General features: G+C 38.0%; 1 protein-coding gene and 1 pseudogene across 3 annotated transcripts; one reads left to right on the top strand and one right to left on the bottom strand.

The window, feature by feature from the left end:
• Positions 1-352: 352 nt before the first annotated feature.
• Positions 353-27,523, top strand: P2RY10 (P2Y receptor family member 10). 3 transcript variants are annotated; one of them, XR_008425994.2, is made up of 5 exons: positions 353-575; positions 1,934-1,978; positions 16,087-17,800; positions 19,759-19,816; positions 27,196-27,523. XR_008425994.2 is itself a non-coding variant. In XM_024574990.4 (3 exons), exons 1-3 carry the CDS (start codon positions 538-540, stop codon positions 17,108-17,110), a joined length of 1,107 nt encoding a protein of 368 aa, XP_024430758.2. In that variant the 5' UTR covers positions 353-537; the 3' UTR covers positions 17,111-19,689. The 3 variants fall into 3 exon arrangements, 2 of the variants coding, with proteins under 2 accessions (XP_024430758.2, XP_071076402.1); XM_024574990.4 differs by lacking the exons at positions 19,759-19,816; positions 27,196-27,523 and having other exon boundaries at positions 16,087-19,689; XM_071220301.1 differs by lacking the exons at positions 1,934-1,978; positions 19,759-19,816; positions 27,196-27,523 and having other exon boundaries at positions 16,087-19,689.
• LOC128779960 (SPARC-like protein 1 pseudogene) lies at positions 8,507-15,915 on the bottom strand (annotated as a pseudogene).
• Position 27,524: the final 1 nt, after the last annotated feature.

The following is a 27,524-nucleotide window of genomic DNA, read 5'->3' as shown; positions in this document are numbered from 1 at the left end:
TTCAGCTTGCAGGACATCACCCAACCCACTGAGCTACACCAGTCAGGGCAGGGTGTGGTTTTACGAGGAGGGCTTGTTGCAGGTCCAGGTTTCCCTATTACAAAAAACGTTGTCATCCACTTCCTTCTTTATTCAGTCTTATCAATAAATCCAAATGCTCTTGTTTGACCTAACACAAAATATGCAAAGTACTTTTTCCCCCCACTCTTTTGCTATGGCAATTACCCAGGAGGCTCTTTGCAGTCCCAGGCTGTGGTTTCTGTGTGTGGTTCCCTTACATGTCCCCAGAGGTTTATGCTGCTTTTCAAGCCTTGTTTCTCAGAACTACACTCAGACTTGGCTGACACTATAGTCCCTAAGAGTATGATCTTCCTTTATTTGCATAGTTATAAAATCCCCTTAGACATTATACATAAAGACAAATGTCTTAGTAATCTGTAGGGAGACTCTCTAATCAACATTGTTCATTTATTTATTCATGCCTTATTTGAACATTTACTTTTTTCTTTCATCCCTTCACTTCTTCAACGAACATTGATGAAAGTGCCTTGTGCTACACTGGTTGGGAAACAGAGGTAAGTCAGACATCATCTTTGCCCTCAAGAAGTTTGCAGTATACTAAGGGGGGTAAGAAATGTATAAAAATAACTAAAATAGACATTAAATTATAAACCTTGGGATAAGCTGAGAGAAATGCACTCCAGACGGAGAGAACAGCTTAAACAAATGTAGTCCTACTGTTACCAGGCAGGGGCCTGGCCTTGAGCAGGTCTGCCCAGGGTGAGCTGTAGAGTGTGGGTTCTTGACTTCATGTAGGAAAGATTTCACAACACGAGTCCAGATGACTATGAGGGTATGTTTCTTAAAGCTGGGGATAGTGAAACAAGGAAGGGCTTACATAGAAGAAGCAACAGGAGTCCTAGGCTGGGCTGCCTTCACTCACTGGGAAGTCAGAGAAAAGGGGGCCCTGGGGACAGGTTCAGGGGATTAGCCTGGGACTAGCTGCCACTGCCCATTGCCTTAGCATTTAGGAGACACTTGCCTGTGGGGAAAGAAGTGGGGGATGAAGAAGGGAATGGTGTAGACTGCTCCCCAGATGGAGAGTGTGCGGGTACAAGCTGTGTCCTTTGTCTTGAGGTTTTTATCCCTTTCTTGCAGGCAGGAATCTTAGGGGAGGTCTCAGGGGAGGGTTTCAGTAGAAAATTTACCAGTTCTCCAGGTGCGCCCTTTTAGGGTCATGGTCTCCTCTGATTGCTCAGTTAGGGGTCTGTGGGGGGAGGTTCTTTAACTGGTCCTGGCATGGCCCACCTGGTTTTGCTGCTTTTCTGGGCCTGGAGTTGAAACACAAGTGACACTTAAATGTTATTATAAGGAAGTGATCTTCTGTACCTGGCTGTAAATTGCTTGGCCAATCTCGGTTTCCCTATTCTACTTGCCAAGGAATTTTCCTAGCTTCTTACTATCCTGTCTCATCACTGCTATTCTCTCTGACGTGTATTCTTGAGATTTCTTCACTCTCTGCCCCTCACGCTTGAAGAAATTGCAGTTTTCTTGTTTTTAGGTAAACTCCCTTCAGATTTTGCCTCAAAATTGCATCTTGCCATAGAGTCTACTGGAATCTAGTGAGAAAGAGAAGCATGTGGGTTTTGGTGGAAGGGGATAATGTAAAGAGCAGTGAGAAAGGCTGATATGAAGATATTATTTGATTTTGCACAGGTTTTTGCTCCATTCTCTTTGAATTTCTTTGCACCAATCAAATAAAAATGAACTAAACCTTTAGTAGCGTCATCTGCTCAAGGGACTTACCTTCTGTCTGTGCAAATAAGGTTTCTGTGGTAAGACACAAAATTCAGTCAACTTCCGCTTTTAACAACAAATTTGTCAGTTATCAGCAGGATTCGTGTGACCCAGAGTTATATTTTTTTACCCCCAGCTCTCTGCAAAGGAACAAGAGTGCTAAACCCAGCAAGTCTCCAGGGTAAGTTACAGTGTAGTATCTGGGAATTGGTGGTTTTGTGAAGACTGGTGGGGGCACGATGATCCAGGACAGCAGCAAATGTGGGGCCATTGTCCAAATTAGAAATGGTCTCTGGTTTCTCATTTCAGACTTCTTACAGCAAAAGTGATGGTGATTTCCCTTAAGTCTGACTAGAGTACAAAGTTTGAGTTAATGCTATCAGTTCCCACCATAACACAGGAGCATGGAGCCTGTGATGCTTCTCAGTCTTTGCTAAGGGCTCTTTCTTTATCAACCTAGGAGTATGGCACAAATGGTAAGAAAGAGTGTGTTCATTGGGACTATTTGAGAACTTGACATATTCAGCAAGAAAAAGAGGATTTAAGTTTGTGCTCTATCTTATTTATCTAGCTGCATAATGAAAGAAAGTTTTTATGTATAAGCCCCTTGCTTTGATAAGTTTAGCTTTCATAGATACTGCAACATATAGTAAATGTTATCAAGAGAGAAGGAAAGAACTGGAGATCATAGATTTGGGTGCTGAAGAAGCTCTTAGAGATCCAAATCCCTCACTAATAATGGGAAAACCAAGAGACAGTCAAAGCACTTATGATAACTAAGCTAGTTAGTGACAGAGCTGGAACTAGAACTTGTGTCTTCTAAATCATGCTCCTTTCCTTTATAGCAGCCTGTGTCTCCAAAAGAATACTATAAGTGCATTTGTAACTATATTGGATTTTGGGTTAGGAAAGGAGAAACTATTTCAGTTGATAAGCTCCGGTAAAATGATTTCAGAGTCTGTTCAGAAGCAGTTCTTAGCCTTTTGAAAGGTGATTTTGACTGACGTTCAGCCCTACTAGATAACAGAGCCCAAAAGAGAAGCACCTCTAAGTAATTACGGTTTTCATTACTCTGAGTACTAGCAGCCTCTCTGGTTCTGACCCAAGATGACTGAATCAAAAAGAAATTGCCACCTACAGAGTTATTAAAGGTGGTTTGTGCCATAACAGTTGATACCAGGATCATTCTAAATAAAATGATAACAAGCTTTATTGTGCTTTTTTGGGGTGCAGGAAGAGTAGTCTCAGTATGAAGGATCCTGCAAATGGGGACATTTTTATTTTGGTTGTTCAAATGGATGGGGGGTAACGACCATTTCTATTAATTGAGTTTATATCTTAGCAATTGTGATACAGTACAATTATTCACTGCTGAAAAGAGGTGATATGCTGGTATACTGAGGCAGGAAATGGCCTAATGTATACAAATAATCAGGTTATGCTTTGCAGTGTATCCTGTTGGATACAGCTCTCTCTTTGGTCAAAAGTAGTTCCTTTTTGGGTTCATTTAGGAAAGTTGTTGAGTTCAAGTTGTGCAGTTTTAAATTCTGGCAGTGGTTTAGCATAAGATGTCAAAACAGTTGGCATTCTTCTGGGGGGCTCTTCATAACCAGTTGTGTCTAAGGTAAGTCATTTGTTGCCGTAAGAGGCAGAGAAGTCTATCTAGCCCTATGTCACAGCTCTAGCAAAGAGAACACAGGTATGTGTTGTGAAGCCACCCTTTTAAAAAGTTTTAATAATCAGGGCAATGACTAGCAGGTAGTCTATGCTTTATTTAAAAACATATGTCAAAAGTCTACTTACACTTTAGATCAAGGATTTTGCAGGACATTTTCATCTAGTTTGGTTCATGTGCATGTGTTATAAACAGAGTGATGTAGTAGATGGATCAATATACAAAGAGTCAAGAACTCACTGTGTGGCCTTGAGAAGATTGCTTTGTTTTTCTGAATTGCAATATTCTAACCTATAAGAATATTACAATTCCTCAATAAGGAAGAAAGAGAATATTCCTCAATAAGGAGGAAAGCTTATAATTTAATTTCCTTCCTAGCAATACAGTGATTTGATTTTAGGTCCCAAGGCACCTGAGAAGAGTTATCATGAAGTGGTAAATAATGGGGCCATAGCATGGAGATCTAACTAGAAGGAACCTTCTGGCAATATAGTCTGTATCTCAAGGGGAACCCAGTAACTTTTGCCAAGGGCCATTATACTTTTTCAGAATAATGTTATCACGAGAGCTTCAACTTTTAGACCTTAGGTGTTTTGCAAGTAAATTCCTTTTTTTAAAATGGTAAAAAAAAAGACAATAAACAAGGGAAATCTGAAATCTGGTTTCCATAATGACAATGTAACTCAGTCAGTATTTCTCAATCTTTTAAAACCAAAGTTCCCTTTGAAAACAAAGAAAGATCTCACTACAAAAACTCCTAGAAAAACCTACTCCATCATATTAAAGTTTTCCAGGTACTGTGTACATAACAGACAAAAAATATTTTGTAAATCTTTACTTTTTTCAGTTTGCATTATAGGAAAATCATTTTGATTCCCAGATATATTTAGTATAATATGAGCTGGGTGAGGGTGGGGGGCAGGCCAGAGAGAGCAATGGGGGAAAAATTGGGACAACTGTAATTGAACAACAATAAAAAAAGAAAAAAAATGTTTTCTTTTTCAGGTAACACGTGTTTCCCACTATTAAACATTAAGAATTATGGTTTTAGTTCTGCAGGCCATTTCTCACAACTCTACTTTTTGGGGAATTTTTAAAACCCAGGAAAGTACAGAATTCAACCAAAGGCACATGGAGATTATTCTCTGTACAAGCAAAGGTCTACTGCATACTAGACATGAAACTAGGTACTTTCTGTACATTTCCCTTTTAATCTTTACAGCAATCTATGTTGCAGACAGTATTATCCTAATTTTATAAATGAGGAAACTGAAGCCCAGAGATAGGAAATGAGTTGTTTCAGGCTAGAGAGCTGATAACTGAATCAAGATACGGACTCACGTCTGCCCAAAGAACATAATTCTTTTTTCCCCTGAAAGTACTGCCCTAACTGCAAAAAGTGACATCTAATTATGCCTTTTAAAAAATGATTTAGAAAATCTAATAAAGTTGCACGCAGGCAAGATCAATTCAAACTTTGAGATATTACCTTGTGAATAGTCTAATTGTCTTAATTCATTTCAAGGATAAAAATAAATTTTACTTCCTCTAATTCAGAGAAAAATATGTAGACTTGCATAATATATCCAAATGTTCATGACATAGAGTTAATTTTAATTAATTCAGGAAACAGCAGAGTTTCAAATTGCAGTTGCTCTTCTTTGGCTATGGTTGTGAGCAATTGAATGAAGGACACCGTGTTCATGGGGATCAGACTGGCTTGGGTAATTCACGTGAGATTTTTTTGGTTCAGAGAAGAAGAAAAAGATAAAAAACGAAGGCAAAGCAATTTAGGTTCTGATAGGGCCTGTAAACATTGTCCCCCATCATCAACTTTTCCCTGTTTAATTTTCCCTTCTTGCAAAATGACAAGTTCACATACTGGCACTATCATCAAATAAAATAAGAGAAGTGAAATTGATAAACATGTTCACTTAGTTGTATTAGTGACTTGAGAAGGGATGAAAAGAGAGCAAAATGAGAGGGTAACAATTTGTAAAATTTTACTAGAAAAAGAACAGTCACCTTGATGCCAGAAGCCTAGGTTCCACCCTCCTTACTGTCCCTTGCTAACCTTATGTCTGCAGGTAAATTCAGTTCTTTGAGGCCCAGTTTTCTGATTTGTAAAATGGGGATGATGTTGTTTGACTTAATTACCTACAATATATACCTTTAATAATAATTGTCAGCAAGTATAGATGTAATAATAATAATAACTTTGTAAAGTATACATCGTGAAGTTGATTGAGATGGTGGTGGCTGCATTAATGATGACAGTGTGCTGGTGGTCTCAGTGTCAGGGGTTGAGAGGAGCCATGTCTACAAAGTCATGGCAAGTTACAGCTTTAAAGACCATCCAGTTCAAAAATAAATGAACAAGCAAAATTGAAACAGACTCACTGACACGAGGTGCACTGGTGGTTGCCAGAGGGAGGGGTGTTGGGGGACTGGGTGAAAGGGGTGAACGGATTGAGAAGTACAAATTGGCATTTACAAAATAGTCATGGGGATGTAAAGTACAGCAATAATACTGTAACCACTATTATGGTGCCAGGTGAGAACTTGAAATATTGGAAATTACAGGCTTTGAATCTCTTAGGTGTTGATATTTATTAGATTTCAACTTATTATCCTTGCCTTGCCCATATTTTCCCCAGTTAGCAGAGGGAGAAAGGCTATGGTTTTTGCTTTGGATAGTAACTCACGAGAGAAACATTGGAAGTAACACTGTTGAAGGCTCCAATATTGTGTCTATTCTCCATACTCCTATCTATACAAATCAATGCACATGAACTGAGCCCCTAATTATATCTAAACCCCACTCAGTAAAATGAAGAATATAAAAGTCTAAGACACAGACACTTCCCTCAGAGACATTCTTACTGTGCAACCTGTCAGTTCACTAAGAGGAAGAAATCAATAGGATTGCCAAATATAAGAAAAAGATGAGAATTGAGATGGGACCTTGAGAGAAGAGTAAAGTATTGACCTCTAAAATGGGATTCAAGGAGAAAGGAATTTGATAAAATTTTAATCATAACTTTATAACAGTCTTCATTATCAGGAACATCCTTATGAAGGGTTTACAGGAACAATTATAAAGGACACATGGACAATGACATGGACATGTGGAAACAGGGGAGGAGGGTGGGGATAGCTGGGGTGGTGGAGAGGTGTGGGGGGAAAAGGCAGAAAACTACTTGAACAACAACAACAAGAAAGAAATATTCATTGAAAATAATCTTATTACCTTAAAAATGTAGCTGATTTTCTCCTCTGATTATTAGATTAGAACTAATCTAATGCTTCCCTTTAGGGCTTAACTCCTATCACCAAAATCCTTTTTCAAGAGAGGAAGTATCCCTCCTGATGGTCCTGATATTTGATGTAGGCAGTGTGTACCCTGGACAGAGCAGTGCACACTGGAGAAACCAAGAAACATAACTTTTTTTTTTTTTAAAGAAACATTACTTTTATAAGGAAGATATTTGCCTTTCACTGACTGGTGTATTTCACTTCGCATAATGCTCTCCAGTTCTGTCCATGCTGTCATGAAGGGTAGGAGTTCCTTCTCTCTTTCTGATGTGTAGTATTCAATTGTGTAAATGTACCACAGTTTTTTGATCCACTCATCTACTGATGGGCACTTAGGTTGTTTCATGCACTTGACTATTGTGTGGAGGGGTATAATATTGGAAAGAAGGGAAGGGACTAGACAAGGAACATGTATGAATGACCCACAGATATGGACAACAGTGTGGGAATTAACTGTGGGAGCAGGGTGGGTGGGATGGGCGGAGGAGGTTAAAGTGGAAAAGGTTGGGACAACTGTAATAGAATAACAATAAAAATGAGTTTATCCAAGGGAGATATTGCAGGCACTGGCAGCTCTTCTCTCATCTCTGTGTTAGGTGGTATACAAGTACAGAGCTAGGGTCTGAAGTATGTACTAAAAAGATGGCATTTTCACAGGTTATAACTTTGCCTGAAATTTATTTTCTGTGTGGTCTTGGTTAGCTACGTTGTTTATGCAACATCAATGAGGCTAAATCCTTGGGATTAATCCCTACATGAGCCAGTTAACATCAATTATTTTGAGTGTATTCTATGTTTCACTTTGTTTTAAGGTTGGGGAGAAAGAAAGTGATACAGAAATTTAGAGCATGGCACCTGAGTTCATAAGCTCACAGTCCAATGTGGAGAGGCCTATAAATAGTTAACAATATATGAGTTATCATAAGGCAGAATATTAGTTCAGTTAAAGATATTAACTGAATAACTATGTGCCAGTCACCCTGCTAGGTTCTGGAGACTTTAAGGTGAGTAAGACACTTTTCTAAATGGAAAAATTTCATACAATGCAGTGAGTGTATTGTTAAAAACAATTCCTGTGGTTACATGGTAGCCCAGATTTGCATTTGTGATACATCATTTTGGTAGCAGATCAAAGATGAGAAAGGTAGTCCCTTTGCAGAATAACAATGAACAAAAATAAGGGGTTGAGATGATTTTGGAAATAATAATGTTGATAGTACTCTGAGACCTTGGGCTGTACTGGTTTCTACTCATAGGATATATCTGAGACCTGATCTGTGCTTCCTAAATTAATAATTTTGCACTTCTTTTAGGCTTCTATGGGCATGACTTTCTGGGATCTTTATGGATTTTTATTAGGGTGTTAAGGCAATAAAAAATAATACACATTCACAACAAAAGAGCATTATTCCATTTTCTTGATGTGCACATGATACAACATAAATGTATCTCATAAGTGGATGCAGAATCATGAGTTAAATTCCTGTTCACAAACAGCATGTGGTATTTTGCATATATTTACTTAATTTTACAGTTTTATTTCCAAAGTTAATGTAAAATGCTGGGTGCATATACAGTTATCAAGCAATCGTCTACCCCCATTGTCTTCTCAGAGATGCAAACACTTTGATAATTATACATCTACAAGTATGGCTGCATGTATTTCAGAAGTAGAACAGAGGAGGATGCTGGAAAGTTTGAGATCTTTCAGATATTAATTCAAAACAGGAGATTTTAATCTATGTCTTCTTAAATACAAAGCAGTGGCCCCACTCTGTCAGGGTAATGTGATTATCCTTGTTTGGGTCACACTCATCAAAGAAGCAAGTTGTGCAATATTCTGTGGGCACCACAGATGCTTGCAAAGGAGCAATCTTGGAATGTATCAAGTCGTGTCTATAGGATGTTGGTCAAATTCATCAAACTGGCAGTTCACAGGATACACATACATATGGTATTTTTTCTTAAAATCCCTTAAGAGAAGGTTGATGAAATGATCCCCAGCAAAGAGTCTTTTCATCCAGGTAAATTGTCTTGACTTCATTTCTCTGCTTTGCATTTAAATATGCAGGGTGTTCAGGGTTAGGTTCATAAAGTTGCAAAGTTTTCTTGAGCCCGTCTTTCATCCTTAGAGGAAACTCAGTCACTTCAAAGTTCGTACTTTGAAAGCAGGAAGGATTTACAGGCTCCAAAATAATCCAGCTGCAGTTGGTACCCCTTTTTGGTCCCATCCAATCTGCACTTAGTAACAAACACATGACAGGTACTAGCATAGGTCTGATTGTCAGTGCCACAAACTTAGTCAAGGAGTTTTTTAGGAGGACAAGTCATTGGATCTTGGCAAACACAGTGGGATTTTCCCTGTTGGTCAGCCTTACACATATGTCCTATTTTACACTGTAAGTTTATGCAAGAATAAACATTGCACACCCTCATGTTGTCTTCTCTTGAACTTTCATCTTTATTTGGTGAGCTCTCTGCTTTTTTGACTCCCTGGGGTTCTCTAGGTTCAATAGTATCTACATTCTCATTCTGATGTGCTGTTTTTCTTTGCTTCTCATATTTGATGTGATAGTAATTGGAATTTGCTCTTTTAGCCTCCTGGAAGGCCTCACCTTCGGATAAAATGGTCGTCACTTGCACTGTGTCTGAGGCATTATCACCATCATCAGTAGGCTCTATGAGAAAAGTGTCAGAAACAATCTGTTTCTCCATTTCCTTAGGGTTGCTGATAACTTCAAGGCCAGGTTCTCCTTCTTGGTTCCGCCATTTAATATCTTGATTGTTCTTACTGATTTTTGATGCATTTTCATCTTCTATTTCTTCACTAGAGTTGTCCTCTTCTTGTTCCTTGTGACCCCTGCTCAAATTCATCTTTCTGTATTTTTCTTACTTGAGGTGTTTGATTGGACCCTTCCAAAATATCAGATTTGGTACTGTCTTCTTCCTGTTTGCTTAAAATATTCCTTGGGAAATTCTTTCTAGCTTTGTTGGTTATCATTGTGGGTACCAACTTCACCTTTCTCTTTTTCCCCTTCCTCTTCTCCATTGGAAATGTTTGGATCTTGCTCTTGGTTTCCTTGATCACTTACGTCTTTGCCAAGTTTGCTGCTTCTGTTCAACTGAGGATGTGAATCATTTATAGGATGTTCTTGGTTTTCTTCTCTCTGTGTGATACTTTCTTGTTGGTCAGAATGTACAATGGAACTAACATCAGAGCAAGGGAATCAATGTTCTCTGGGAGGTTTTTCTTTTTAGGCTCACTTATATCTTGGTCCAATGGATACTCAGTTGGTGTATACTCCAAATTCTCACTTAAGTCATTTTTGGCTTCCTTTTGATATTGCAATCCCAGTTCTTGGCTGTAACTCTGGTCCTGATCTGCTGACTTGTCATGGTTTTCCTCCTTTGACTTTTGTACTTAAGATTTTTCAGTGTTATGGTTTTAATGGTCTCCTATGGATGCTGTAGTTTCCTTTTCCTTTTCTTCACTTTCAACCCTTAAAATGGGCACTTTAGTTCATCAGGTGTTACTAACATTTCAGCCTATTGGACAGAACTCAAGGAATCAGAAGTTGGTTGGGAATGATCAGATATGAACTTTGCATTTGTTCTGGGCTCCAGCAGAGGGAAGATAGAGTGGAGTAGAATCCTATGAGGAGAGACTAAGATTTGTTACTCCGGAGAGAGAGCTGAAGGGACAGCTGGCAAGATACCTATTCTGAGTCTCTCTCCCACACCACAGACACCATATTTCTTGGGTGGTGCACTCAAACATGACTTTTATAAGTTGAAAAGGGTAGTTACAGGGAATGTTAATGATAATAGCCTAACTAGAAGATAAATTTTTAGGGAAACAGCAGGCAGAAGAAATTTATTAGTTGACATATGAGGGTTTGCATTTTTGCATAATGCTTCCACAAAGGGACTTTAAAATATTCTGTACATAATTCAATTCAAATATAATATTTTTCTTTGAGTGCTTACTAAGTAGCATCCTATGTCTTGGGTATAATGGTGATGAATAGAACAAATCTTGTTATGGCACTAATGGAGCTAACAGCATAGTTGGAGAATTAGCCTATAAACACATAAGAAATCTAAATTACAAATGTTGATGCTATGAAGAGAAAGAACAGAGAGTATGAGAACACGAAATGATGTGTAGGATTACTTAGATAGGACTGACAGTGAAGGTCTCTCTGACCTGAAAACTGAGATCAAAAGGAGTCAGACATGTGAAGATCTACAGGAAGAGAATTCATGATAGAAGAAACTACATATGCAGAGGACTTAGGAACAAAAGCTTGGCTTTTTCTAAAAAGTGAAAGCATCTCAGTGTAGTTAAAACATAGAGAGTAAGGAAGAGAACAGCATGAGGTAATTAAGTATGGCCTTAAGGTTGCAGTGAGACGTGTGACCTTAATGCAATAGAGAACAAGCAAAGGTTTTTAGGCAGAAGAAAGATATAATATTTCAAAGAAAAATCCCCTGGGCCATAGTGTCAAAAGGATAAGAAGAGTCAAGAAATGACATAGTCCCTGTCATCAAGGAATGTAAAATCTAATTAAAGAAAAACCTGTTAACACAATTTCAATGAGTGTGGTAAGTACCATGACAAAGATAAGAGAGTATGGAGACAAGCATGGTTCCAATTCTAATACACCATCACTACAATATTCAAATTTTGTGACTTTAGTGCAACTCATTTAACCTTTCTTGGTCTCAGTTTCCTCATTTTTGGTATTTATTTATTTATTTATTGTTGTTCAAGTCCAGTTGTCCATTTTCACCCCATGATACCCCCCAGTTTCCTCATTTTTAATATGGAAATAATCATAGGGCTTCTATGAGGATTAATTAGATAATATGTGAAGAGTGCTTAGGCTATAAGTAAATGGCAGCCTTCAATAAATGCTAGTCATAATTAATGTTAGTGTTAGATACAGTATGGGGAGTGGACTACAAAGGGCAAGACTGGGGTCCAGGAAGTCCACTGAGACATCTGTTATAATTGGCAAGAGGAGTGATAACAGTGACCTGGATTAAGACGACTATAGCAAAAGTGCATATGGAATGAAGGTGGATTTGAGAGCTTTTAGGGGGATGAATCACCTGGTTTCTGATTGGATATAGGTAAATGTAGTGACTGAGGTTGTTTTAATCCCCAGTTTCCAGCCTGAATATGTCGGAGGAGAGTCGTGGCATGTACTGAGAAAGGGAACTCAGACTTAAGAGTGAGTCACTAATCTCACCCCTTATTCTAAAATAGGAAATGAAAACATATCTAGATTTTTTAGACATATTTTCTATAAGTAGAGATTTGTTTTAGATCTATTTTCTAAGGAACAGAGACTGGCAACACACTGGGCAAAAACCAACCAGAAACAGTCAACAATAGAGCCAGAGCCAAAGGGAGAAAGATAGGGGCAGAGGCAGAGACAGAGACAAAGCAGACACTCCGATTTAGTCCTTCCATTCAGCATTTTTCTGTTGATGGCTTAGGTTGTTCTCCTTTCTTAACATCCAGAACTGTCACAGATTGTCCACAGGAAACTAAATGTTTCTTCTTTGAAAGTTTATATTTCTGCCCTACCCAAAACAAATTCCATCAGCATCTCCCTACCATGGAGATTTTACATTTGCTTGCCAATGAACAAATTTGGGAAGAAAACCTCCCTACTTAACCTTTTAGTCTGGAGAAGAGAAAAGGTTTTGGAAAGCAGGCTATGCAAATCTCTAAACTCACAATAAACTGTGAATTGCAGAGGTATAAAGACCCACAGAACCAAGGTGTGAACTTGACCTCTAGCTTGCTGTTCTGACCTAATAGAGCTTTGTTATTTAACACAAAAGTGTGAACAAAACATGCACATTTAGTAAGTGAAACTTACTACACCACTGAAGCAGAAACAAATACCCAGGCCTGTAAATTGCAGAAGTGGTGGGGTGATTTGGGTGTGTGCAAGAGGTTTTTATTTCTTGAAATTGAAATGCACTTGATGAATCTTTCCTTGCTCTCTCACACCTCTGTATAGATGATAGATGAGAGTAGAAACAGTGCTAATACTAAAGTCAAAGTGGGTGGTGAGGAGGGATCGGTGACACGTGTGGGGGCAAGTTTTTTGTTATATCCTAATGGCCTAACTAGAGTAATAGATAAGATAATAAGGTTGTCTATAGGAATAGAAATGTCCCGCCATAATGTGCCCTCTGAAGGCACATTATGAACCCCATGTATCATGATGAACCCCATCCTATTAAATAGTCTCTCCTAAGCAGGGAGAGGCAAGTGGAGTGGTGAAAATAGAATAGATTGGATCAAGTCATGTATAATAAAAAATTTCATTTTTACCCTTTTCTAGCCTTATTACCTCAGGCAATTTACTGAATCTCTCTGAACCTTAGTTTCCTCATCTGCACTATGAGACTGATAATAGTATCTACCTCTTAGGATGGTTGTAAGAATTAAATTAGATAATGCATATAAAAATTCCATTGCAGATTCTGGAGTGCATCATTAATAGTCAAAACATGAAAAATATTTCCTGTCTTTTCACCTGTGAACACCTCCTTCCTTTGGGTGAGAATTCAGATTGGTGCAGCAGCTATGAAAAAAAGTACTGAGGGTCCTCAAAAATTTAAAAATGGAACTGCTTTATGACCCAGCGATTCCACTTCTGGGTTTATATCCCAAGAAACCAAAAACACTCATTTGAAAAAATATAGACACCTCTATGTTCATTGCAACATTATTTACAATAGACAAGATATAGAAGCAACCCAATTGCCTGTTAACAGACAAGTGGATACAAAAGTTGGGGTACATATATATAATAGAATATTACTCAGCCACAGAAAAGAAATGAAATCTTACCATTTATGATAGCATGGACGGACCCAGCAGGGGTGTCCAATTCTTGGCTTCTCTGGGCCACACTGGAAGAAGAGATGTCATTAAATATATTGCAAGACAAAATCACAAAAAAATCTCGTAATTTTTAAGTAAATTTATGATTTTGTGTTGGGCCACATTCATAGACATCCTAGGCTGTATGTAGCCCATGGGCCATGGGTTGGACACTCCTGACTAGAGGGTATTGTGCTAAGTGAAATAATTCAATCAGTGAAAGACAAATACCATGTGATTTCTCTTATATGTGGAATCTAAAGAACAAAATAAATAAACAAATTTGAAACATATTCATATATATAGGAAATAGACTGTTGGTTGCCAGAGGTGTGGGAGTTTGGGGGACTGGGAAAAAAGACAAGGGCATTAAGAAGTACAAACCGGCTCTGGCTGGTATGGCTCAGTGGATTCAGTGTTGGCCTGCGAACCAAAGGGTTCCCAGTTCGATTTCCAGTCAGAGCACATGCCTGGATTGTGCGCCAGGTCCCCAGTAGGGAGCATGCGAGAAGCAACCGCACAGTGATATTTCTCTCCCTTTCTCCCTTCTTTCCCATCTCTCTCTAAAAAAGATAAAACCTTTTTAAAAAGAAGTACAAACTGATAGTTACAAAACAGTCATGGGGTTGTAAAGTACAGCATAGGAAATATAACCAATAATATTGCAATAACTCTGTATGGTGGCAGAAATATTGGGGTCAAATCAAAAAGGTTTTGCACAGCAAAAGAAGCAATCAACAAAAGGAAAATACAATCTACCAATTCAGAGAAGATATTCATCAATGATAAATCTGATAAGGAATTAATATGCAAAATTTATAAAGACCTCTTACAAACTTAACACCAAAACAAACAGACAAATAAACAATCTATTTCAAAAGTGGACAGAGGATCTGATAGACATTTGTCCACTCCTTTTTTAAATAAACTTAAAATAATCAAAACAAAATAAAAATAACAACAAAAATCCTTACTCCACCCAAGCAATAACCTCACTGCATTACTTCTTCCACTTCTAGCTTTTAATGTAATAAACATTCCTGCAATATGGAAAGAAGCTATATTTGCAAAATTTATCTTTGAGTGAAAAAGAAATGATGAAGAGAAGAATGTGCATAAAGGTTAGGCACCTTGTCCTTCAGAGATGTGAAGTCCCGGATCTCTGTTCAGTGGCTTTGTAGCCATAATAGATTCTTCTCTGGACCTTGCATCTTCTACCTGTATTACGTGCAGAGTGAATTAAATAATTTTGAAAACTTCTCTCCAGTCTAAAATTCAACAAGAAAGCTAAAGTAAAAATAATGAGTTTGTTGCTTTTCTGCCACTCTTATTTGCAGACAGCCTGTATAAACCCAAAACTAGACCTTGAGAAGCCCTAAATATTATTCTATATTCCTCAGGCCCTATGTAAAATACATAACAAAAACCATAATAAATCATAAAATAACATTAAAGAAGTCCAAAAGTCTTTTATTCCTTATGATGACTAATTTAATGAAAAACAAAAACCCCATATGAAATCTTAAATTGTTTCTAAGAAATGGTATTGGTGGCCTGTTTTGCTGGTGTCCTAACAAATGTTTACTGTTACTGTTGGGTAATCTGTCATGTCTATGATGTCACACCAGTACAGAATTCCCCTTAGATGGAGAATTACTCTTCTCTCTTCCAGACCACATAAGTGGAAATATCCAAGTTCAGTTTATACATTCATATATTGCTGAAATTTTCCATGTAAATTTGGGATGAAAACAACAACAAAAAAATGGAATGAGACCTAAGCCAAGAGAGAGACATAAAGTGCACAAGAACTAGAAACTATTGTGATAGAATAATGAGGAGGTAACATCCATACACCTTGAAAATGAGACAGCATCCTGGCAATGCAGGGTAAAAGAGGCAGGGCCATTTTGCAAGTCGTGGGGTGCCAAGGTGGGAAGACAGGATGCAATGGGCAAGGTAGCAGATAAAGTAGAGACAAAAGGACATAAAAGGTGATGCTAAATTTCTATCATTGCAATTGAGAGTGTTCACTTTAACCAAGGGTTGGGGCAAAACAAATTTGGACACAAAAGAAATAGCTTCAAATGCCACACTATTTTTGCTGTGGTGGGGACAAGAGCCCAAATGTTTCAGGACACCCTTGCCTGCAAAAGACAACTTTCACTATCTGGGAGGGCAGTTTGGGTTCAATTTCAAGTTCCTCTAACTGATTCATTAGGTGATTTTAGATGAGTAGTATATTTTCTGTGAGCATTTGTTTCTTCATCTGCAAACAGATTCCTTCTAATTATAATATTCTGCTTCTTTTCAAGTATAAACAGGAATGTGGGTGTTGGCTGAAGAACTGGTTAACCATTATACTTTTTTTTTTCTTTGCTTTGGGCAGGGATCATAACTCTACGGCTTACCTTAATGAATATACTGAAATATTCAAGATGCCTAACACTTCTAACAATGCCTGCGATGACACTCCTTTGCAATTTCAGCACACCCTCTATGCAACCACCTACATTACCATTTTCATCCCTGGTCTTCTGGCCAACACTGCAGCCTTGTGGGTTCTGTGGCGCTTCATCAGCAAGAAAAATAAAGCCATCATTTTCATGATCAACCTCTCTGTGGCTGACCTTGCTCATGTGCTGTCTTTACCCCTCCGGATTTACTACTACATCAACCGCCATTGGCCTTTCCAGACACCCCTTTGCCTGCTGTGCTTCTACCTGAAGTATCTGAACATGTACGCCAGCATTTGCTTCCTGACCTGCATCAGCCTTCAGAGGTGCTTCTTTCTTCTCAAGCCCTTCAGGGCCAGAGACTGGAAGCGTAGGTACGATGTGGGCATCAGTGCTGCCATCTGGGTCACCGTGGGCACTGCCTGTTTGCCATTTCCCATCCTGAGAAGTGCTGCATTATCCAAGAAGAATGAATCCTGCTTTGCTGATCTTGGATACAAGCAAATGAATGCTGTGGCTTTGGTTGGAATGATTACACTTGCTGAGCTGGCAGGATTTGTGATCCCAGTCGTTATCATTGCATGGTGTACCTGGAAAACTACCATATTCTTGAGACAACCACCAAAGGCTTTCCAGGGAATCAGTGAGAGACAGAAAGCACTGCGGATGATTTACATGTGTGCTGCAGTCTTCTTCATATGCTTCACGCCTTATCATATTAACTTTTGTTTTTATACCATGGTACAGGAAAAAATCATTGTCAGTTGTTCCATTGTCAAAAGCACACAGTATTTTCACCCTTTTTCTCTATGCCTTGCAAGTCTCTCCTGCCTTTTAAATCCAATTATCTATTACTTTATGGCCTCAGAATTTCGTGACCAACTATCCCTTCATGGCAGCTCTCTGACCCGATCCCGGCTCATGAGCAAGGAGAGTGGTTCATCAATGATGTCCTAAAAATAAAATAACTTTTAAATTGCAACTTTGTTTAACATGTTTCCCCCCTTTTTTTTGCAAAGACTGAGAGACCAGCCAAACAATTTCTTTAATTGAATCCTGGGAACAACAGAAATAAGCATCCTCTTATGTAATAGTTGTGGTCATAGGGGTGTGATGGTGGAGGCAGTATGTGAAAAATGTGGGAGAGGAAAGGAAAATTGGATTTGCCTGTTCCCTCTTTGAAATTCAAGGCACTTTCAAGTTTTTACAGATGTTTTCAACCAAATGCAAGTGAGAAATTTTACCTAAAACATTTCTTCAGTAAATGATTGTTAATGAGATACAATAAATGAATCATTTCCATATGTAAAAATAAATCTTTTTAAAAGAAGACATTTATTTGTGAATGAGAATAAAAATATCCTGTCTTTCTAAGAGATAAATGCACAGGCATGAGGGAGTGAAGAATGAGGCAATGTGTACATAAATGTCAGGACCACAAACGTATTTGATTGAATGGCATGGGAATTTGTTCATTCACTGAAAATGTCTTGGATGCCTATTGTATTCTGGTTTGTCACTTTCTTAGGTAATTTCCACATATAGAATCTCATCAGGCCCTTATAATAAACTTGTGGAAGTTTGCAATATAAATAAATAAATGGAACTTCAGGGATGTGAAGAAACTTATCTGGGGGATAAACAGTGGTGAGTCAAAATGTATCCTGTGTGCATCACATATGTTTAAGTCATTCACTCCGCTTGTGTTGTCACTTTTACTAGGTCAGTAGTAAATTTGACTTGAATGGTGATGATACAGACTAAAGCTAAGACACATGAAACCAAAACCATTTTTACAAAATTTACCTGATATTATCTGAAAAGTCTTGGGTTGTAGGGGTAAGAGTTAGGTTTGGCTTCAGGCTGCAAGGTATCGAATGATAAATAGATGTTGTTCTAATACTGTCTTGATCTACAGAGTCCTCATGATCAGGTATATAGGAAATGTAAATATAGAATTGCATTAGAAACAGAAAATATTATTACATCATGAATGAATGGGAGAAAAGGGTGCGTCGTCCTTCTGGAAATCGTATCTTCAGTTTTCTCAAGGTTATAGCTATTGTTTTAGAGCCATTATGGAGGATTTAAATATAAGCAATCCTTAGCTTCTCAGGTTGGCATTTATGAAGCTCAATGTACCATTCTAATCTTTTATGCTTGCAATTTAAATAGCATGTCAGACATTTGGTGTACGGAGTGATAGTCCTCAGAATATCAATTTGAACAGACTGGCTATAGAAGAGGATGAAGGGACAACTGAACAAGGAGGAATTTTTAAAAACAACAAGGTTTCTATGGCAGGAGAAAGTTCTCTAATTACAAAGTAATGAAACTGGTTTTCTTGTCCTTTATTAATTGGCATCTGATGGCACTGCCTAAAGAGGGTTTTCAGTTCTGCTTGGAGAATGGCAGCATTATCAGAACGAATGTATAAATAGCCCCACTGTAAGGTGATGATTTTGAAAGAAACCCATTTGGAACTACAACATCCTGCTATGTCTGTGGAGAAAAGGAACCTCAGTTCTAAATAGCCACATTTTATATTCCCTCTTTCAAGTTATTGACAAAAGGTAATACTTCAAGCACAGGATTTGTGGGTTAGTAGTGAAATTAGATTATTTGCCTTTCATTTGGCCACCATTAAAGTGAAATATTTGGGCTTTTTCTGACATGTGTGCCCCTATTGCAGTGAGAAAATGATAACATCAAACCAAGAAATAGTTGTTTCTTGAATTTTAAGGGCTAGGATGCCTTATACAGGGTGGGGAAAAAGTAAATGCATGGTTGTTTATAGTAAAAATAACACAATAATTAATAAATAATAATACAAGAATAAACTCTGTGTTTTGTGTACTCACTATGGTAAACCTACTTTTGCCCCAACTTATACTGCCAGTGGAAAAGGTGACAGTACTTCAAATTATGAGATAACAGTTCAAGAAATCAATGAGATTCATTGAAAGTATTGTTTTTTTATTGTTGTTCAATTACAGTATTGTAATGAACAATAATTTGAAGTTGTCCCTATGTTTATCACAGGAACAAGATGTAAGACAAAGAGAACAGTAACACATATGTCCTTGAATCAACTTTTCAAAATGTCACCAAACATCTTGACATTGCTCCCAAATCCCTGCAAAACACTGCTCAAAATCCACTTAGAATCCATTCAGAATCTCATATTCTTTTTTTTATAAGTTATCAATTTCCATATGATCTCACCTTTAACTGGAACATAATCAACAACAGAATCTCATATTCTTGATGAAAGACTCTTTAGCTGTCCTATGTTTTTGGTTTAAAAAAAGGGAGAGAGAAGGGCTTTGAGGACTATAAAAACTTTGTACTACAATCTATATTAACTTAAATGCAGTTTATATGTGATTGGTTATGCTGTTTACCTTTAGAAAGTTTTAAATTATAGCACAGAGTTTAAATACAACATTTACTGTAGATGAAATAAGTTATATTTAAGGAGTATGTGGTTATTTCTATAAAAATATTAATAATTGTGATGTTATGTAAAAATTTAACTGCCTCATTATAAAATTGCTTGTATAACAAAATCAGCTTCTCCTATCATTCTTTTTCATATTTTCCAGAATTATAACCCACCATAAAAGTAAGATTACTGCTTAAACCACATTCTTCTTTTAAGTAGTAAGTAGTTTGGTTATTATTATATTAATTCTTTATAGCTAATACTGTGCCTTTAAGTACATTACAAATGTAACATGTAATTACATGTAAAGTATACTATTATATATTAAGGCTTTTAAAGAGTTAATTCATCTTCCAAAGTTTCAAATTTACTAGCAATGAATAATTAAGGTACTTTGGTTCTCTGATATTTTAATGATTAACCACAATTTTGCTTTTGAAACAGAAAATTGTTTTCATTTTCCATATATTACTTTGTTTAGGAAAATTATATGTGTGGAATTTTAATATACAGAATTGATAGAGTAGGGAGAGAACAACTGGTTTACACAAGCTGAATTCAAAATTGGCTAATAAGGAAAAAGAGAAGCAAAATTTCAGGGGCTGTTAGCATAGGCTAGCAGATTTTCTGATCTTCTGGAGTTGGGGGGTACCTTTTCATAAGCTGAGAAATTGCATTTGAATTGAGTCTTGGATAATGGAAAAGTTTTCAAGTTGTTGCTAAATGTAGAGAAAGAGTATGCATTATTATTGGAAACCCTCTAGAGGCAACAGTAGAAAGAAAAAACAGTGGGGAGTTGAATAGTACGAAATACTATCATTTGGCTATAAATATACAGGCAAGCAGTAATCAATGAAGCTGTAAAATTTAGAGGTATGGTTTTTGTTCAAAATGGTGATGTAGGAATATCCTGACCTCACCTTCTTCCATGGACACATTGAATCTACAGCTCTATATGAAACAATATCCTTTGGGGAAATAAGCCTTAAAACCTGGTGGAGCAACCCCTTCACAGCAGAAAATGAGAGAGAAACCATATCAAAGCCTTGGGGTAAAGGGTTAGATATTATGTCATCATAGACCCCACTCGTAGGCAAGGCAACCCACAATTGGAAGGGAGCTCAAAACCTGGAGCTTCAATTTGAGACTCAGAAGGTTTATACCCCATTAGGCACCCCATCATTTAAGACTGGCAGTTGAGAAACAAGCCCCCAAAAGTACGGCTTTGAAGAGCAACAGGGCTCATGGCCAAAACACCTGGTGGACTGTGGGAAACTATGAAACAGGTGTTAAAGAGCTCACATGCTGACTTGTCTGTTGCAGAGCCTGGCACAGAAGCAACTGTTTGAAGAGCACTTACACTTTCTGTGAAAACGACTCATTGGCTAATTTTAAAGCATTGGTTTGAGGATAGGAGCCTGCAGGGAAGGTCTCCAGGAATAGAGGCTAGTGAACGTGAACCTACTACTCTCCTTCTGTCCTGCTAAAGCCCGTGGGCACCATGATTTTTTTTCTTTTTTCTTTCTTTCTTTCATTTTTTCTTTTAAACCTTTTTTTCTTTATCTTGTGAAAGAGAGCTTTGGCATATATCTGTTGCCCTTATTTTTATATCCAGTGACCCAATTTTTGAGGCTGTCACACTGAGCATGTCCTTTGATTTCCTGGCTCTGGCAGCCAAGGAGGCTTATGTTCCTGGAGCACATGAAACTGTAACATCGAGTTCTTGGCAGACAACCACTCCCAGGGCACTGTCCAGATAGCAGACTAAAATACACTCCCAATCTTTCTGAGAAAGCTGTATTTGCTTGAGCAGGAGCTTTGGCCTGAGGGGCCTAAAGAGGGTCTCTTAGGGATGGAGGCCACTGAATGCAATTGTGCTCTCCCTCGGCCTTATTCCAGCTCACCAGTATCTTACAGGAAGGAGCTTATGCCCTTCTCTGGCACCCTGACTTTTGTAGCTCTTGCCAGAGGACACTTCTGCATTGGCTGTATTGGCCAGTGGGTCCTACAGGACAATAATTAATAGAGACATAATTGTTAAACAGCTATCATACCAGGATGCAGTGAAAGGTAACAGACCCAGGAGCTCAGTCTTTCTGTAAAAGTGGACTAATGTCCTTATCATCATAGTTGCAGCCTGACTGTCAGGCTTCTAATTAGACAAAACTGAAGGCTGACTGTTAACTTTTCATGACACCTCAGAGGGTAGGCACTATCTTGATGCTGTCCCTCTGTCAGACTCCAGAGCACCACCATCTCTCAGAGGGGAGCCCTTATATGTCACTGATGCCACAGTTTTTATTCCTGGTATGTACCTTGTTTTTTGTGGCTGCTGCCTAGTAGATACTAATTGATTACCTTGTAATGGGTATGGAACAAGGTTCAGAATGGGGTGTAGGTGAGAAGCACCAACACCCCCACAAGCCTCATTTGGGGGCTGGGAAGAGTGGCAGCACAGTCATTAAGAGTTACTTTGCACATAAATAACAGCTGGCTAGTATTGTAGAAATAATTATAGGTTGCCTGTTGTGCTGGGGCCAGGGAGATGGGCATGACTCGAACCGTGGTGTAGCCTGGAGGCGGTTCCCCAGTTGCTGCACCTGCACAAGAACAGGAAGGAGGTTCCCCTATGTCATGGGGCCACACCTTCCCAGACTAACAATGGCAGCTAAAGAAAGGCCAAAGAGACCAGAGAATGGGCAGATGTAGTTGATTTTGAGAGGAGTTGGAAATGAGGTTATAGAGGAAGCATCAGGGTTTAAACCAGGCATGGCAGCCATTTTTCTCTTAGCCATGTGGCTTGGGAAGGAGAAGGGCTCTTGGCCATGCAGGAAGTGGTAGTTAGGGAAAAGACATGCTGTCTATAGTAAGGGATTTTTTTCCACATGTTTTGAAAGAGAGTAGTGGATCATGCCTGCTCTAGCTGACTCCGGAGCTGCAAAGGAGTTCCTCATAAGATCCTGTCCTACACCTGGATTTTACCTGAACTATTAAGAACTGTGCCTTTCCTGAGTTTCACCATGATCTAGAGTAACAAGGCACATGCTTTTCTGGACTGTTATAGGGAGGCTGATAGCAACGTATTCCAGATCCTGCACAGATAAGGCTGTGGGAAACTTTGGGGGATGCTTATAGCCTGGTGGGGAGCATGGGAAATGCTGAGTTTTGTGGGAAAGGAGGGCTCGGAGCTGAGGTGCTCTCCCAAGGGTGGAGTGTTGTAAATAAAGATCTGCTCCCTCCAGTATTAGTTGTTGGATCATTCATTAGGACATCATGTGGATAGGCCCTGGTCTGCTCGGCAACAACCTGGCTCTGGTGGACAGGATAGTTCCTATTCCTGGGTCTCATGGGATTGTAACAATCAAAGAAACAGTTCTTGGAAAGTGACCCATTCCCTTGATACTGAACAGACAATAGTGTAAAATATACACCCAGCCTTTCTGTAGTAGAGGCCTACTTCCTTATCCTGGAACTTCGCACTTAGACGCAGGCTTCAGGTTTGACATACATCTAAGGGCTATAAACATGCTCTCAGGGAATATAAACTGAAAGAATGTCATCTGTGTTCTCCCTCTACCTTACTCATCCCCCAGAAAGGAGTTTATGTATTTATCTGGGGCCCCAATATTTGCAACTGCCAACTAAAGGACACTTCCATAAAACGTGGCTGTGGTGGCTGACGGAATTTATCCTTTAAGTTCCACAGGGCTCTGTATATTTGCATTCTTTAAAAACTGCTGGCTGACGTTCTGGTTTCCAATCATCCTGAATCTAGTTGCTGATGAGATCCTCCCCTTTGGGACAGGGGTCTTGGAATACCATCAACTACTGGGAACTATTAAAAATAAAATAAGTTGCTTTAAAACAAGGTTAAACAGTAAGGGTCATCTTCAACACAAAGCCAAGCCTTCAAAACTGTGAGAGGTGGCTAGGCTATTTTATCTAATGCCTGGAACAAAACAGAGAATCAAGCAAAATTAAGAAACAAAGAAACATGTTACAAACAAAACAACACTATGAGACCTCAGAAAGAACTTCAATAAAATGAAGATAACTAATTTCACTGATAAAATTTCAAACTAGTGGTCATAAAGATGCCCATTGAGCTCAGAAGAAATTAAGTGGATGAATAGAGTGAAAATGTCAAGAAAGAAATAGAAAATATAAAAAACTATGAAACAGAAGTTACACAGCTGAAGAATACAATAACTGAAGTGAAAAAAAAGATGGTAGAGGAGCTCAATAATAAACTACATGAAGCAGAAGAATGGATTAGCAAACTCAAAGTTAAGGCAGAAGAACTATCACCCAATCAGAGCAGCAAAATAGATTGAAAGTAAGTGAAAATAATTTATGCGATTTATGAAACAAAATCACACAAACTAACATTCACATTATACGAACCCAAGAAAGACAAAAGAGAGAGAAAGGCAGAAAATTTATTAGAATAAATAATGGCTGAAAACTTCCCTGAGGAAAGAAACAGACATATAGACCCAGGAAACCCAGAGTGTTCCAAAACAAATGAACCCAAACAAACTCATACTGAGACATTAAAATGAAAGTGTTAAAATTTAAACACATGGACAAAATGTTAAAACAAGCAATATGAAATCACTTTTTACATACAAGGAAACCCCCATAACACTATGAGCAGATTTTTCAGCAGAAACTTTGCAGGCAAGAAACGAGTGGCACAATATATTCAAAGTACTGAAAGAAAAAAACTCCAACCAGGAATACTCTGCCTGGCAAATTTGTCATTCAGAATTAAAGAAGAAATAGTTTTACAGAGAAGCAAAACCCAAAGGAAGTAGAAAAATATCTACTATAATTAAAGGATGCAATGATAAAAAGATGCAAAATGTGACATTAAAAATATAAGATACAGGGGAAAGAATATAAGTATATAGCTTTAGAATGCATTTAAACTTAAGTTATAAACTTTATACTGTTTTATTTTTTCTTTTATTGAATTTATTGGGGTGACACTGGTTAACAAAATTATACAGGTTTCAGGTGTGCGATTCCACAACACATCGTCTGTACACTGTATGGTGTGTTCACCACCCCAAGTCAAGTCTTCCTCCATCATCATTTATCCCCTCTTTACCCTCTTCTATGTCCCCCATCCTCCTCCCCTGGCAATCAGCTATTGTCTAAAATAGACTGTTTTATTGATAAATATAAGTTGTTACACGTAAACTCATAGTAACCACAAAGCAAAAAATTATAGTAGATACACAAAAGATAATGAAGAAGGAATCTAAGGATACCACTAAAGAAAGTAATTAAACCATAAAGGAAGAGAGCATCAGAAGAATAAAGGAACAGAGAAACTCCAAAATGGCCAGAAAACAAATAACAATATGGCAAGAAATATCTACCTATCAAGAATTACTTGAAATTTAAATAGACTAATTCTCCTATCAAAACACACAGAGTGATTAAATGGATAAAATAAACACCCATCTATATGCTGCATACAAGAAATTCTCCTCAGACATAAGGAGACATACAGATAGAAAGTGAAGGGATTAAGAAAAATATATATGGAAACACAAGAAAATTGAGGTAGTTCTATTTATGTCAGACAAAATAGACTTTAATGCAAAATTTGTAATAAAAGGCAAAGAAGGGCACTATATAATGATAAAGGGATCAATCCAATAAGAAGATATAATATATGTAAATATTTTTGTACGCTATTTAGGAGTACCTAAATATACGAAGCAAATTCTAACAAAACTAAATGAAAAAATAGAGTGTTACAATAATAGTAGGGGGCTTGAATACCTCACTTACATCAATGAATAGTTCATGTATACAGAAAATCAATAAGGAAACATCCTTAAACAACACTTAAAGCACAAGGATATATACACAGAGCATTTCATCTAAAACCTATGTAGTATACATTCTTCCTTTTTCTTAATGCACATGGAACAATCTCCAAGATAAATCATATTAGGCCAAAAAATCTTAATATTTTAAAATTAAAGTCATAACAAGTATCTTTTCTGACAGCAACAGTATAAAAGTATAAATCAATTAAAAGAAGAAAACTGAAAAGTTCACAAATATGGAGAGACTTTAAAACATACTACTGGGCCCTGGCCAGGTAGTTCACTTAGTTAGAGAGTCATCCTAATATGCATGGTTGCAGATTTGATCTCTGGTAAGGGCATATACAATAATGTACCAATGAACCTTTGCCATTTTAAAAATGAAACTGGACCACCAACTTACACCATACACAAGAATAAACTCAAATTGCATAAAAGATTTAAATGTAAGTTTTGAAGCCATAAAAATCCTAGAAGAAAACATAGGCAGTAAAAACTCAGATATCTCTCATAGCAATAGTTTTTTCTGATATGTCTCCTAGGGCAAGAGAAACAAAGGGAAAAATAAACAAATGGGACTACATTAAACTAAAAAGCTACACAGAAAAACAAACCATCACAAAATCAAAAGGAAACCCACTGTATGGGAGAACATATTTGCCAGTTATACATCTGATGAGGGGTTAATTTCCAAAATTTATAAAGATATATACAAGTCGACACCAGGAAGTCAAACAATACAATTAAAAAATGAGCAAAGAACCTGAATAGACACTTCTCCAAAGAAGACATACAAAGGGCCCAGAGACATATGAAAAGATGCTCTATGTCACTAATTATCAGAAAAATGCAAATTAAAACCACAATGAAATATCACTTGACACATGCCAGAATGCCCATCATAAACAAATCAACAAACAAGGGCTGCCGAGGTTGTGGAGAAAAGGGAACCCTAGTGCACTGTTGGTGGGAATGCGGACTGGTGCAGCCACTGTAGAAAGCAGTATGGAGTTACTTCAAAAAATTAAAAATGGAACTGCCTTATGACTCAGTGATCCCACTTCTGGGAATATATCCTAAGGAACCTGAAGCACGGATTCTGAAGAATATATGCACCCCTATGTTCATTGCAGAGTTATTTACAATAGCAAAGATTTGGAAGCAACCCAATTGCCCATCAGTAGATAAGTGGATAAAAAAGCTGTGGTCCATCTACACAATGGAATACTACATGGCTATAAAAAAGGAAATCTTACCTTTCGTTATAGCATGGATGGACCTGGAGAGCATTATGCTAAGTGAAATAAGCTAGTCAGAGAAAGATAATTATCATGTAATTTCAATTATATATGAAGTCTAATTGGCTAAATGAACAAACAAACAAAATAGAAATTGACTCATAAATACAGAGAACAGACTGCCAGCTGTCAGAGAGGAGGAGAGTTGGGGGGCTGAATGGAACAGTTTAAGGGATTAAGCAAAACCCCCCAAAACCTCATACACACAGACCACAGTATTGTGATTGCCAGTGGGAAAGGGGGAAGGGGGAGGTAGAAGAGAGTAAGGGGGGATAAACGGTGATGGATGGAGACTTGATTCTGGGTGGTGAACACACAATATAATATATAGATGATGTATTGTAGAATTGTACAACTGAAACCGATAGGGGACTCAAGAGTAGGAAAATTTTAGCTTAAGGTAAAAAGTTATAAGCCAAGCAAGTAATGTATATGTTAAAACTTTTGTTTCAGAAACTACAGATAAGGCCCATCCTGGCTCCTGGGAAAACAGCCGACCTCCTGGGGCACTGCTAAAGATTACCACATGGGGACAACTGGAGGCATCCGGGCCTTTGTGTTCCAGGGAGAGATAGAGGACCACCCATCCCTGGGAACAGCTAACTGCCCAGGACATGAATGTTGCAGCTTCTTTCGCCTAATCCTCCCTGAATTTCAAAACCCCTCACCTCACCTTGTGTATTCCCTGGTATAAAAACCTTGACCTGGAAAGAAAAGATAAGATGGTCTGTTAGGGTGTGAACCCACCATCGTCTTGGATCCCTGGCCATCTGAATAAAGTG

Source organism: Desmodus rotundus, chromosome X (assembly GCF_022682495.2).
Source record: "Desmodus rotundus isolate HL8 chromosome X, HLdesRot8A.1, whole genome shotgun sequence".
Lineage (NCBI taxonomy): Eukaryota > Metazoa > Chordata > Mammalia > Chiroptera > Phyllostomidae > Desmodus > Desmodus rotundus.
This window is presented reverse-complemented; position numbering and strand designations above follow the sequence as displayed.